Source organism: Hordeum vulgare, chromosome 7H (genome assembly GCF_904849725.1).
Source record: "Hordeum vulgare subsp. vulgare chromosome 7H, MorexV3_pseudomolecules_assembly, whole genome shotgun sequence".
Lineage (NCBI taxonomy): Eukaryota > Viridiplantae > Streptophyta > Magnoliopsida > Poales > Poaceae > Hordeum > Hordeum vulgare.
The window spans coordinates 94,797,473-94,812,405 of NC_058524.1; the positions used below are offsets into that span (position 1 = coordinate 94,797,473).

Consider the following 14,933-nt stretch of genomic DNA (forward strand, 5'->3'; position numbering starts at 1 on the left):
AAAGCCTTTGAAATCACCTCCGTGTTACCATCACCATGCATATGCTCATCCTATGCGTAGCACTACTAGCAACCTATTAAGTTTTTATCTGTGTGACCCTCATAGCTGGTAAGGTCATGCTCAATGGAAGTGTTAACGAGGCACCATCGGAAACACCATACCGAGGGATTTGCCGATTCAATCATGATCACATGCATCGGAATGAAACAATAAACATGGCATGCATGAAAGTATTTTCTTAGACATGGTCAAAAGGTTGCTTGCCTTGATCAACAGTCTCCAGGGTCTTTGAGGTCTTCGGGTCCAAGTCCTTTGTCAACCACATAATCTATCATCGCGATAGTAATAACAATAATAAGAATCACAACAAAAACAGAACACACAACTCACTCCTAAAATGTCACGCTACTCTCTAAAATACTAACTTCACATCTAAAAATACTTGCTTCTGGTTTTGGAGTGAAAAAGCTTTTGAAAACTATTTTAACATAGGCTGAAATTACTCAATACTAGGTTTTAAATTAAAACTATGTATAAATTTTTTTGTAAAAATTACACAAATAGTTTTATTTAATCCTATATATTTTTACAAGATTTATGGTGAAAAAATAATTGGATTTGGATGAATATTTAATTTTGTGGAATTATATGAAAAAGGGACAGAAAAAGAAAAGAGAAATAGGCACTCTGCCCAGGCCAGAGCCAGCGAGCAGCTGGGCCGACCCAGCTAGCCAGCCCAGGTGCGCGCGCGCCGTCAGGTTTGAACCTGACATGCGGGGCCATGCGATAGCGACTGGAAGAGGGAGAGAGAGAGACATCGACAGGCGGGATGCCCCTGTCGGGTCGTCTTCTACCTCGGGACAAAAGGGAGGAGAGGCTCACCGACGGCAGGTCCGACGATGACGACGAAGGGCAAGTGCAGGAATGGGTTCCTTGCACTCCCGCCTTTCGGATGAAGGTCGAGGGGGTGGCTGAGATGGCTGGACTCACCATCGACGAGGAAGCCGCGACAGAGGTCTTTGGGAGGTGGCTGACGATGATGTTGAGAGAGGGGAGCAGGTCGGGGAAGAGGTGGAGACGAAGAAGGGGTCACTTGCGGTCAGATGGAGGTGAAACAAACGCCGGAGCGGGCCTGTGCCCCTAGATTGACGGAGCCCCGACGCGGCGACGCCTAGGCGATCTAGAGCACTCGTGCTCGAATAGCTCGAATGGGGTGTTGGGGTGGTCGATTGGAGATGCGAGAGAGGTTCTAGAGGGACGGAGAGAAGCCGGGGGTGGCCTCCTTATAGGGGGAACGCGGTCCGCCGAGAGGTGGTGCACCGGTGAGGCCACAGTAACGGCTAGCGAGGGAGAGAAGGCCCGGGGCGAGTATGTGGCCTTTGTGGGTGAGGTCTACGCATGTAGGAGGGGTCGAGGGGGAGCGGGGCTATCCCGTAGGCATCACGATGGCAAGCTCCACCTAACGGCTTCGGGCGCGCGCAGTCACGCGTCGCCAGGGCAGAAGAAAGGGGAGAGAGAGGAGGGACCCTCCATGGCGCTGGTGCTGACGTTGATGCGGTCAATGCTGGACAACTTATGGGGCGAGGCCTGGCCGGGGCTGGCCTCCCTTGATGCAGGCTCGCTCTGTGGCACGTCCAGAACGCTGCTTTGGCATGCGATGACATGCTGGCGCGCTCTGGCGTGTCCCCGCCGTGTCTGGTAGCGCCTGAGAGTTGTGGAGATGCTCCCTGGGTGCATTGGAGCCGAGGGAAACAATGGTGGTCAAAGGGGAAGAGGAAAACAATTGCTTCCATAGTGAAATCAGGAAGGGAATTGTGGATTTTGTCCTCCTCCCATTGAACTAGAGCTGGGGCTCTCGGCTGCGGGTGTGGGGCGACACAGGAAACTTGTGACATCAATTTGGAGTGAAGGGATGGAGGTAAAGGGGTGATAGTTGCTGGTTTTCAAAACCACCAGAAGGTGCTTGATGCTGGTTTGGGGAAGTTAACCTTCTCCAAAGGCAGTGAGAATTAACAGGATTAGATGATGGGCAAAAATAGTAGGATGTACCAAGTTTGAGCTCATGTGAGCAAGGTTGATAATGAAGACTTGGAAAACTCTAGAAATGGGCAGAAGTACAATCCTGTGGACATGTGCGATCAATTCAACACCACAAATGCAAAACTTTGCATACCATCCTCATTTGGGGTTTTCATCACTCCTGCAAAGTTTGGGATCAATTGAATAAACTTGACAATGTAGAGTTGTTCATACTTGGTTCTAGACAAAAGAGGTTTTTGAATTTATAGGTGGGCCAAATCAACTTGGATAGAGACGTAACTTGGTATGATCACCACGAACAACATGTGTGACATGCTGGAATTGTCATGTGATTTATTAAGAATATTTCCTTTGGAAATATTTCAAAAGCTCGGAATAGGCAAAAATGGGTTTGAGGGGTTTTACCCATTACTTTGAACATGACCATGTATTTAAACTCACATATATGGAAAATATATGTCCTTTAAGTTTTCCTAAATTTTCTCAGATATTTATACGACAGGAAATTATTTTTTCCCATGAAATAGCATTTTCGATCTTAGAAAAGGGCATTTAAATAAAATAGAAAAATAAATTTTAAAATAATTATTTTGTGGTTTTGGGAAGTTATTTTAATAATAGAATCAAGAGAAAATCTTTAGGGAAAAATATTTCTCCTAAATTAGGGACTTGTAGTGCAAATCACTCAAAAGTTTTTATTTGGCTCCAAATTTTGTAATACAGAAAGTGACGAAGTGATACAAACACAGGGTGTGACAAAGACAGCCAAGAAATTTTAAGGGTGGGTCTACATGGGCAAGCGCTAGGCCGCAGGATCGCCCCTTCATCGAACGCGTCGGGCACGTCTGACGCAAAGGTTCAGCCGGCGTGCCGTGGACAAACGTTTTCCATATTTTTACGCCTCGCAAGATGTGGACACGACAGAGTGAGTGACCGCACGTCACCCATTATCATTGTAAACATAGTTGAAGTTGCAGATTTTTTGCAAAGATGTTGTTGTATGTATTTTCTACAATGAAGGTCATGTTGCAATTTATTTTGCAATAGTTGTCTTGTTATAATTTTTTCTGTAATTGCTGCAATTTAAATATTTTGTAATAGAGGTCATGTTACATATTTTTCTTGCAAAATAAATCTTGTTACAGAAATGAGAGATCATGGGAGTCAATGCAATCAAGACGGAGGATGCGAGCGTGCTGGTTGATCCATATCATTTTTCATTGTCTTTTTTGGAATACTCTTTGTTTCACGCGGCAGATTGCACGACGGCATCCGCCGTCTCGTCCGTGCGACGCATGTCACTGCTTGCTTTACGCTAGTGGATTTCTACATCAATGTCGGGAGTGCAAAAAATATATTATAACAATACGTCTTTTGTAAAAAATAAAAAGTTGCAACGAGCTCTCCGTTGCAAAAAATTAAAACAAGACCTTTGTTGCATGAAAATTTTACAAGTTGATTTATGTTGCAAAATTTTCTGTAACATTAACCATGTTGTCGAAATTTCTTCCAAGAGAGCATGTGTTGCAATACTAGAAGGTGCTGTTCGGTCGCTTAGAGCAGCTTTACCAGACTTTGTAAAACACACCAAACTGTAAAACAACTGATGGTTTACAGTTTTAGACGAAAAAAGCGATCCGAATAGACCCCGTAAATGACTTTGATCTATAATTTTTTTAAAGGCACGGTAAACATCCCATTGAACCCGTAAAAATAAGGATTTCGGAGTCAACCCGAGAGCACCCTGTATATGCAAAAGTCCGTTGGCGGGAGTCCAACTGTCATCCAAACCTTCATGGCTTGCTCCCAGCCACCATCCTGTCTATCCCCGTCCGTCACCCGTCCATCCCCAGCAATCATCCGTCTGTCCCCGACAGCCGCCCGCCTGTCCTAGCCGTCGCCGCCCCGCCCGTCCTGGCGGCCGCCCTGGCCGTCTTGTCCAGATTCGGCGACGACAACGGGAACTAGTTAGCTCCTGGATGTATTCCGACGGGAGCTAGCTCCTCGATGGATTCCTAGCTACCTCCTACATGGATTCCGTGTTCGACGCTTTGTACGAGCCTTCCTGAATGCCGACGTCTTTGTATTTGATCGCTCCGTTCGTTTTTCGTCGATTTTATATGAGCGAATTTAGCCGACCATGCACACGGGCGAAATGAAGAAGGCGTGGGGAAAAAAACCGATAATCAATTTTTCAATTTAAATTTAATGGGTCTGTTCGGCCGTAACTCAAACCGATCCTTAAATGTGTTTTTCGCGAACTGACAAGTGGGCTTTTAGTTTCGCGTTTTAAGAAGTCTGCTAGAGATGCTCTTAATCTGTCAAATCCGAGGGTTCGAGGCGAGATCTGTGGGCCGACCCTTAACAGTGTTCAAAAATAATACCACAATTAATATGAGCATTATCTTAGATATGACATAACTATATCATATCTAAATGAGCCTTAGCTGACCCTCGTGTTTTAGCCGGTGTACTAGGAAAAGTTGGCAAGAGGTGCTTCAACCCCAACCTTTACTGTGTGTTAGTGTTAGTGAAACCAATTAGCAATGCACGACGGCCAAACATAATCGGACTTGCACGAGACGTTCCTTCATTATAAAACCCGATATTATATTAGCTGATCGACGTGGCCAGCTCGTGATTAAATTTGGCCAAGAACGGGACTTACAATACTTACTAATCACGAACTACCTTAAGAAGGGCCTTATTGCTAACTCGAAGCCTGGAGATATGCAGCAGCAGAACACAGCGAAAGTAGTAGCAACAGCTATATATCATCAGTCGGTCGGTCACCCTGACTGTCCCACCCGGGCACCTAGCTGCAGGGCGCGAGCGGGCGGCCGCAGAGGCACTTGTTGGGCGCGAAGTGCCTGGGGCCGAACCTGTGCGTGTACCGGCCCTGCGGTATGGGCCCGCACAGATTGTTGTAGCTCACGTCGAACGCCAGCCACTTCCTCGTCGCCGCGGCAGCCGGGATGGCCCCGTAGATCATGTTGTGGTCGACGGCCAGTATGTCCAGCTTCCCCGGCAGCTCGACGCGGCCGAGGTCGAACGCGAACCGGTTGCGCGACAGCCGCAACGAGTTCACCCGCTTCCTGGCGCCGAACAGCACCGACGCGTCGCCGGTGAGCTGGTTGTCGGCGACGTCCACGCTGCCGAACTCCGCGCCCGCAAAGGCGGCCGGGAGCGGGCCGGTCAGGCGGTTGCCGACGACGGAGAGGTCGTGCACGGTGGCTGTCGGCGGGATGGGGCCGTCGAGGCGGTTGCCGTCGAGGCGGAGGAAGGTGATGTCCGGGAGGGCGCGCGGGCCCAGGAACTCCGGGATGCGGCCGTAGAGGCGGTTGTAGGCCAGGTTGACGCTCTGGAGCGCGGTGAGGTTGGCGATGGCGGCGGGGACCGGCGCGGAGATGTTGAGCGCGAAGACCGTGAGCTCGGTGACCCGGCCGGTGGTGGCGCTGCAGGAAATGCCCGGCCAGGCGCAGCAGGGCGCGGTGGAGTTCCAGCCGGAGAGGTCCGGGTGGTTGCCGAGGGCGGACTTGATGGCCAGGAGAGCCGCCTTGTCCGACTTGTCGCAGAGGGCGCCGTCGGCCCGCGCTGCCGCCGCCGCGAGGACAAGGACGGCGACGCCGACGAAGAACGGCATGGTGCGGCGGCACGGATTCGTGAGCTGCATGGTGGTAGTGTTCCTTGTGAGAGAGAAGACTGCGAGTGTGGAGGCTGAGAACCACATATAAGTAGGAATCGACCCAGCTGTACATTGCTGACCCGACGTGGAGAGCGCAGTGTCATGCCACACATGCGTATGTCGTGCGCAAACTCTTTTGGTACCACACCTCTTACATCCCAACCAAGCACGGGGACATGTTTTGGCCACTCTGACTGTTGTACAGCCATATGGTCCACTCTGCCCTCGTCAATGGTATCTGTCCTACTTCATCATTAAGGGCAACGCAAACCCTTTGTTGGGCACCACAGCGTGTAACACGAAGAGATAAAAAAAAACCTTCATCGAAAAACTATAACACGAGTAGATACAGTTACCGCCACCCACCAATCTACTGTGTCTAATTCCAAGGTCCACTCTGTTGGTGTCATCATGATCTCTGTGATCCATCATACTGGCTGTAAGGCAAGGCATGTTCATACTCGCTACACATTGAGTTCACATACTAAATGTTTAATACCAAAAGGCTAACTCAATCCTTCTTACACACCACTCGATTTGAGCATTACTGCAAGAAACTTAACGAGCCATTGCAATGCACACACATATACTCCATTCGTTTTTAAATATAAGTCTTTTTAAAAACCTCACTACGAACTATATACAAATGTACTTCTTCTGTCGCAAAATGAGTGTCGCTCATCTAGTATAAAATTTATACTAACGTAGTACTAAATCTGTGACACTTATTTTAAGACGGAGGGAGTACATAGACATTTTTTAAAATATAAATTCACTTATCTTTATTCCTTGCGTAGTTCATAGTAAAATCTTTAAAAAGACTTATATTTAAAAACAGATGAAGTAGATCATGGAGCTATGTTCTCAAATGAAACAAAAAACATAAAGGTGCACATGAATGGGTCATTAGGACATGTTTAGTGAATTAACAATTTGATTACTATGTAGTACTCCTTCCGTAAAGATATATAACAACATTTAGATCACTTTTCTTTACGAGAGGGAGTACTACCGAGCAAGATAAGGGCATCTTCGATGGTGGCTCGTAAATTTGCTTCCGCATTTGTCCGCAAATATCCGATCTTAATTTTTTTAAGTCCACATGTTCAAATAGTTGCATATACAATCTAAAATAGTTTAAATGTTCAAATGCACTAGTAGTTCTAATTTTAAAAAGTTCTAAGTTCAAATGCACTAGTAACTCAAATAAATAGTTTATCTTTCAAATACAACAAATAGTTCAACAATACAACATCAAATGCATAAATCATGATGCTCTTTGTCGGCCATTCCATGCTCACCATTTCTCGATGAGATCCTTTTGAAGATCAACATGCGTTTCGCGACGCCGAATGGCATGATAAGAGGCAACAAAACGGGCTACCCTTTCAGCCCTCCGTCACACTCGCATAGGATGTCCCAAGAGCTCATACTGAGTGTAGTCTAAATCTTCTAAAATGTGCTATGCCCGAGCTCTCCCGCTGCATTTCTTCTTTGCTGCAAAACCGGTCATGGCTCGCTAGTTTCTCTGCAATGCGCGTGAACAACTTGGTGCTCATCCTAAACCGACGTCGGAAGTACGACTCGGGATACACGGGATTATCCGCAAAATAGTGCCTGATCAATCTGTTGCGGGCATCAATCCTATCCCTCCAAATTTTCTGCCGACCCATAACCGAACCACCGTGTTTCAGTTTTTTATTTATGTGCATAACTAGGATCATTGCAAGATCGTCCTCCTCTTCCATATCAAGTTCTTCTTCGGAAGAATCATATGAGGAACTCAGCTACAATGTTTAATTTAAACTAAGCTATAAAACTACAAACAACATGCATCAAATTCATGTAAAAAAATGTGTAGTTGAATCCAGTACATACCTTGCGGGAGTTTTGTCAAACACCTTGCACGCGCCGAGCGATAGTGGGCGCCCGGGCGCTGTTCGTCGGACGACTGTCGCGCGAGAGGGGCAGTTGTGACTAGAGAGAGAAGGAGGAAGCAGCGGTGGTGCGGGGATAGGCCAGGGAAGCACCGAAACGGTCATCGGAAGAAATGAGGTGGCGCGGGCGGCGGCGGCGCCGCAGCTCGATGGGTAGGTGGAGTTGCGAGCGAAAGCTCAAGTATGCAGCGCGCGAGAGAGGATTTTTTTTCAAAACTAGTACGTGATTTATAATAAATTCAAAAAGCATGTATGCGTTTTTAAAAATGTCAAAAGTAGCATCCCGTTGGCCTATGGGTGGCCGATGGGGGATCGGTCGGCCTCTGGGTGGCCGATGGGGGACTGTCGGCCTGCGGGTGGCCGAAGAGCCACCTGTCGGCGTGGGGGTGGCCGAAGAGGGGCCGTCGGCCTCCAGGAGGTTGAAGAGCCCATGGATAGCCCCTGCCAACCCCCATCTTCCTCCATCTTGCTCCATCTTCCTCCTCATTTGCTTATTCCTCTTCTGTCTCTCGTTTTTCTTCCCTCATTTTGCTGCCCCTCTGATCTCCTACATCCTCCACCCATTTTCCTATTCAATTCGCGGAATCAATAGTTCCTACCCATCTCCACCGGCCTACGGTCTCATTTTGTGCCATGGTGGTGGGGTGGTGGTGGTGTGGATGGTGAGGAGGTGGTGTGGTGGAGAGGAAGAAGAAGGTGAAGAGGAGTGAAGAGGGGGACACAAGTGGTGGTGGTGTTGGTGGTGTAGGTGAAGGTGGAGGTGTGGGTAAAGGTGGTGGTGGTCGTTCGTCGTTCGTCGCTTCTTCGCACGCTTCAAGGGTAAAATTCAACAATTGTTTCCGTATGCTCCGGTAAATTTGGATATATGTAGGTGACTCAATTAAGTAGTTTAAATGTTTTTAGGTTGTCAGGTAGATTTGGATATATTTTATGTCTGTCAATTAATTAGTTTAAATATATTTTAGGTTATCAGGTAGATGTAGATATATTTAAGTCTGCGAGTTAAGTTCTTTAAATATTTTTAGGTTCTCAATGTAGATATATTTAAGTTTGCTAGTTAACTTGTTTAAATATATTTAGGTTCTCTGGTAGATTTAGTTCTGCCAATTAATCTTCCATGGTTTCTTGGAGCCAGGGATCAAGCTCTTCTTGGGATGATGATAGTGTGAATAGCCACGTACGTTAATTTCGGGTTTCCAGCATTTATGGGTAGGTTTAGGGTTCTTCATTTAGGGATTTCATAACAGTTCGGTGTGTTCTGTTTTTTACTTCCTAGGACTATCCCATGCTATGAATGGAGTGGCATTGCTCATGAACTATCTTCTCACTGTATGCATCTAGAGCCTTGCCTCACGCAAGTTGCATTTCAATCTACTGACACTGGCCGGCGTTTTCTTGCTTGTGCAAAGGAGAAGGTATATTGCACTCTAATTAGTTAATCCGCTCCACTCAATTTCATGTATGTTAATCACTGAAATTGTTTTGAATTTTAGGCAGAAGAAAAGTGTTGCTATCTGGAGTGGATAGACCCTGAGTGGTTAGTTGCTATGCAGTTTTGCATAGGTCAATTGTGGAGCATGCATAAAAAAGAAAACGAGGATAGAATCAGAGAAAATCTGAAGCTGCGTGAAGAAAAGAAGACGATGGAGGAAGAGCTTCGATTTTTCAAACATGATTTTGCAAAAATGGTGGCTGACAAGGAGGAGGCTATTAATCAGCTTGGCAGTGCTAGGTTGGCTATCAGTGATCTGAAAGAGGAGATTGAGAAGAAGTTGGCAGACCATTCTTCCACCGATCTACATCAGGTACTCACGGCAGAGGCAGAGAAGGAGAGGGACCAGCTTGTGCTAGAGAGAGACCAAATGAAGGAAGAGACGAAAAAGCTGGAGTGCATCATTTATGATATGATGAAAGAGAACCATGGATATAAGGACAAGGTCAAGAAGTTGGAGGAGATCTGTGATGAATTTTAAGTATGTAATGGTTGAATTTTTATTGAACTATCCAGTAGTAGAAACTATCGAGTAGTTGAACTATCCAGTACTAGAATTTGTATTGAACCTCATACCTCCTTTCCTGATTACCTATGACCGTGACAGTGTGCTTTTTTGCTTTCTTTATCTTCTGATCCATGTACACCATGACACGGCTACAATAACGTGTGTTCTAATTAACTGCAATATGTTTCTTTGCTAACTCGGGCCTTTCTCTGAAATATCTCAAAGTCCCTTGGAATACACCCTCCACAATAGGTGTCAGTGGCAACGCTCTATTCCCTCTGAGTACAAAGTTATACACCTCTGCAAGATTGGTTGTCATGTGGCCAACCTGGCTCCATGGGTGTCATGCAGCAAAGACCAATTCACTGGAGGCTCTTTCTCTATCCACTCGGAAATATTCTTTATTGCCCTGCCCTTCTTTCTCTTTGTATTAGGAGGGTCAATTGCTGGCAAGTCACAAAGACCTACTAGCTCCTCTAGCTCCGTGATGAGTTCTGTTAATTTAACCTGGTATTTTTCCATTTTCTTCCTAGCAAGGACCTGCTTCTTAGTAAATTCATGTAGTTTTGACCAAATAAATTCATATTTGCGCTGCTGGTTCTGCTTGCATAACTTTTTGAACAAGTTCATCAACCGTTTGTTCTTGAACTGTGAGAAACAAATTGCACCCACATGGTGCATGCACCACCGGCTTTGCAAGTCCTTCCAAGGTGTTGGCTCGTCAGCTGTTGGATTACTTAGTGTCTTCACGACCTTTAATATACCAGGATGTCTGTCATGAATGACACACACGTTTGTTCGGTCCTTCACGATCACAATTTTAACTTGCGGGAAGAACCATACCCAGCTCAGAAAGTTCTCACCCTCCACAAATGCCATGGCTAGTGGGATGATTTGGTTATTCCAGTTCACACCAATAGCAGTAAGGATTTGCCCTTCGTACTGACCAGTCAGGAATGTACCATCCACAAACATCACAGGAGGACAATGCCGAAAAGTTTTGATGCACAAACCAAAAGAGAAGAATACTCGTTTCAACACCTTGTAATCTGGTATAATCTCCAACCTCGTGTGTTGTATGTTAACATAAATGTCGGGATTCCTCTCCTTCAGTATGCCTTTTATATATTTTTTGGGACTAACTTATTAACTCAGTGCCAAGTGCCAGTTCCTGTTTTTCCATGTTTTTTACCCTTTTCAGAGGAGAATATTAAACGGAGTCCAAACGGAATAAAACTTCTGAAAATATTTTTTCGGGAACAGAAGATACGCAGGGGGCGTGAGAACCAAGGCAGAGGCCACCAGGAGAGGCCACAAGCCCCCTAGGCGCGTCCAGGGCGGCCCGCGCCTAGCAGGCTTGTGGGCCCCGTGTGGCTCGTCTGCCCTACCTCTTCCGCCTATAAATTCCTGAAAAATCCAAAACTACGCAAGAGATCCACGAAAATACTTTTCCGCCGCCGCAAGCTTCTGTCTCCGCAAGATCCCACCTGGGCCACGTTCTGGTGCCCTACCGGAGGGGGGATTCGGATACGGAGGGCTTCTTCATCAACACAATTGCCCCTCTGATGATGCGTGAGTACTTCACCATAGACCTTTGGGTCCATAGCTAGTAGCTAGATGGATTCTTCTCTCTCTTGGATCTTCAATACAAAGTTCTCCATGATCTTTGTGGAGATCTATCCGATGTAATCTTCTTTTCCGGTGTGTTTGTCAAGATCCGATGAATTGTGTATTTATGATCAGATTATCTATGAATCTTATTTGAGTTTCTTCTGATCTCTTATATTCATGATTTCATATCCTTGTAATTCTCTTCGAGTTGTGGGTTTTGTTTGGCCAACTTGATCTATGATTCTTGCAATGGGAGAAGTGCTTGGTTTTGGGTTCATACCGTGCGGTGACCTCACCCAGTGACAGAAGGGGTAGCGAGGCACGCATCGTGTTCTTGCCATCAAGGGTAAAAAGATGGGGTTTACATCATTGGTTTGAGTTTATCCCTCTACATCATGTCATCTTACTTAAGGCGTTACTCTATTCGTCATGAACTCAATACACTAGATGCATGCTGGATAGCGGTCGATGTGTGGAGTAATAGTAGTAGATGCAGACAGTATCGGTCTACTTGTCTCGAACGTGATGCCTATATGTATGATCATTGCCTTAGATATCGTCATGACTTTGCGCGGTTCTATCAATTGCTCACAGTAATTTGTTCACCCACCGTAATATTTGCTATTTTGAGAGAAGCCTCTAGTGAACACTATGGCCCCCGGGTCTACTTCACATCATATTTTCAGTCTTACACTTTTACTTCGTTGCACTTTCCGCCTTTAGATCTCACTTTGCAATCAATCTTGAAGGGATTGACAACCCCTTTATAGTGTTGGGTGCAAGCTCGTTTGTGTTTGCGCAGGTACTCTGGACACTTGGCTTGATTCTCCTACTAGATTGATACCTTGGTTCTCAAACTGAGGGAAATACTTACTGCTACTGTGCTGCATCACCCTTTCCTCTTCAAGGGAAAAACCAACGCAAGCTCAAGAGGTAGCAAGAAGAATTTCTGGCGCCATTGCCGGGGAGGATCAAGTCAAGAATAGTCTCCCGTCAACGTGCCAATTTCTCGCGCCGTTGCCGGGGAGCATCAAGTGAAGCTTATCCAAGTAAGTGTTGCAAACTCATCTCTTCATTTACTTTTTTTCCTCTCGTTTTCCTCTCCCCCACATCTGAAAAACAAAAATTTACAAAAATATTTGTCGTTTTCGTTTGCCTTTCCTTTTCTTGTGTGCTATGTGCCTTAAATATGCTTGCATCTTCGCTTGCTGAAAATCTAGTGATATGGATCCTCATCCACTTGCTAATCTCTTTAAGAGATCCAATTATGTTGAACCATTTGCTAGTGAGTTGAGTGCACTTGACTTTCTCTATGGAGTTTTGCTTGAGATGCGTGAATCTGAAAATCGTGACGAAATTTATGAAGTGATTCACGAGGGCTCCTTGAATGAAAAGCATGATTGCAATGATTTCATTATAAATTCTATTAATGACAATCATGCTAAAAATATGCAAAACCCTAAGCTTGGGGATGCTAGTTTTGCTTTGTCCACTACTTGTTGCAATGATCGTGATTTGGGTGATAATTTTTCTTATGATCTTGAAAATTTGTTTAACCCTCATGATGATTATGATGTTTTCAATAATATTGAAAGTGGGTTTGGAGAAGTCATGACTATAGTTGATGATAATCCCACTATTTTTTAAGAGCGTCAACTTTGCATGCATGTGGATCATGAAAAGAATAACCTTTGTGATAGCTATATTGTTGAATTTGATTATGATCCCACACGTAATTGCTATGATAGAGGAAAATATTGTGGTTGAAACTTTCATATTACCAAATCACCTCTCGTTATGTTGAGATTGATATTGTCTCTTTCTTCTTACTTGCATATGATAACTATTGGTTGTCTTGACAATATGTTTTCCTATAAAATGCCTATGCATAGGAAGTATGTTAGACTTAGATATGTTTGTCACATGTTTCATGATGCTCTCTTCGTGTACGATTGCTATCTTTTATGTGAGCATCATTGAATTATCAATGTCTAGCTAAGGGTGTTAAACAATAGCGCTTGTTGGGAGGCAACCCAATGTTATGATTGTGTTTTTTGTGTTTCTTTTTGTGTTTGTGCCAAGTAAAACCTTTATGACTAGTTTGGTGATGGTTGTTTGATCCTGCTGGAAAAAGATAGAAACTTTTCGCTCACGAAATTATTTTTCATTTTTATCCAGAAAGGGATTTTGAGTTGATTCTTTTTTCTGCTGGTTGATATGCCAATTGCCCAAACGTCCGTAAGTTTTCAGAATTTTTGAGATACCAGAAGTATACGAAGTATACAGATTGCTACAAACTCGTCTGTTTTTGACAAATTATGTTTTTGTTGTGTTGGTTGCTTATTTTGATGAAACTATGGATAGTATCGGGGGGTATTAGCCACGGAAAAGTGAGAATACAGTAATCTAACACCAATATAAATAGAAATCAAGTTTGCTACAGTACCTAAAGAGGTGGTAGTTTGTTTTCTTGTGCTAATGATATCACGAGTTTCTGTTTAAGTATTGTGTTGTGAAGTTTTCAAGTTTTGGGTGATGTTCTCAAGGACAATGGAATAAAGAGTGGAAAGAGCTCAAGCTTGGGGATGTCCAAGGCATCCCAAGCCAAATTCAAGGACACTAAATAGCCTAAGCTTGGGGATGCCCCGGGAAGGCATCCCCTCTTTCGTCTTCAATCCATCGGTAACATTACTTGGAGCTATATTTTTATTCACCACATGATATGTGTTTTGCTTGGAGCGTCTTGTATCGTAGGAGTTTTTTTATTTTTGTTGTGTCACAATCATCCTTGCTTCACACCTTTTGAGAGAGACATGCACTCATCGTGATTTTGCTAGAATACTCTTTGAGCTTCGCTTATATCTTTTGAGTTAGGTAATTTAGCTCACATGAGGTTCACTTAGATCTTTTAGAGCACGGCGGTGTCATATTTTGGAGAAATAAGAACTCTCGATCTTCACTTATATCTTTTTGGGAGTGATCTCTCTGAGCAACTTGGTAGTTGGCTTGTGCTATGAAAGTAGTCCCAAAGGTGATAGGAATCCAAAGAGGATACAATAAAACTTCCATCTTCATGTGCATTGATTAGAAAGAGAAGATTGATTCCTCTCAAATAGTTTTGAGACATGGATTTGGTGATACTAAGAGTTATGTTAGTAGGGTGTTGTGAATCTAGAAATACTTGTGTTGAAGTTAGCGATTCCCGTAACATGCACGTATGGTGAACCACTATGTTAGGAAGTCAGAGCATAATTGATCTATTGATTGTCATCCTTTGTGTTGCGGTCGGGATCGCGCGATGGTTAACACCTACCAAGGAGTATGCGTTTAGCACTTTGTTTCGATTACTAATAAAAACTTTCGCAATAAGTATGTGAGTTCTTCATGACTAATGTGAGTCCATGGTATAGATGCACTTTGACCTTCCACCATTGCTAGCCTCTCTAGTGCCAAGCAACTTTCGCCGGTGCACAAACCCACCATATGCCTTCCTCAAAAAAGCCACCATACCTACCTACTATGGCATCTTCATAGCCATTCCGAGATATATTGCCATGCAACTCCCACCGTTTCGTCTCATGATTTGTGCCGTCACTTTCATATTGCCATTGCATGATCGTAAGATAGCTAGCAAGTCATACGCCAAGCTAGATCGTTGCA

At 44.6% G+C, this 14,933-nt stretch overlaps 1 protein-coding gene across 1 annotated transcript; it reads right to left on the reverse strand.

Moving 5' to 3' along the window:
* Positions 1-4,629: 4,629 nt before the first annotated feature.
* LOC123410802 (polygalacturonase inhibitor-like) lies at positions 4,630-5,741 on the reverse strand. Its single transcript, XM_045103743.1, has one exon. The coding sequence runs from the start codon at positions 5,711-5,713 to the stop codon at positions 4,856-4,858; it is 858 nt and encodes a 285-aa protein (XP_044959678.1). The 5' UTR covers positions 5,714-5,741; the 3' UTR covers positions 4,630-4,855.
* Between the last annotated feature and the right edge of the window lie 9,192 nt (positions 5,742-14,933).

Coding starts and splice junctions, on each gene's coding strand:
- LOC123410802 (XM_045103743.1), bottom strand. CDS start 5,713: ATGCAGCTCACGAATCCGTGCCGCCGCACCATGCCGTTCTTCGTCGGC.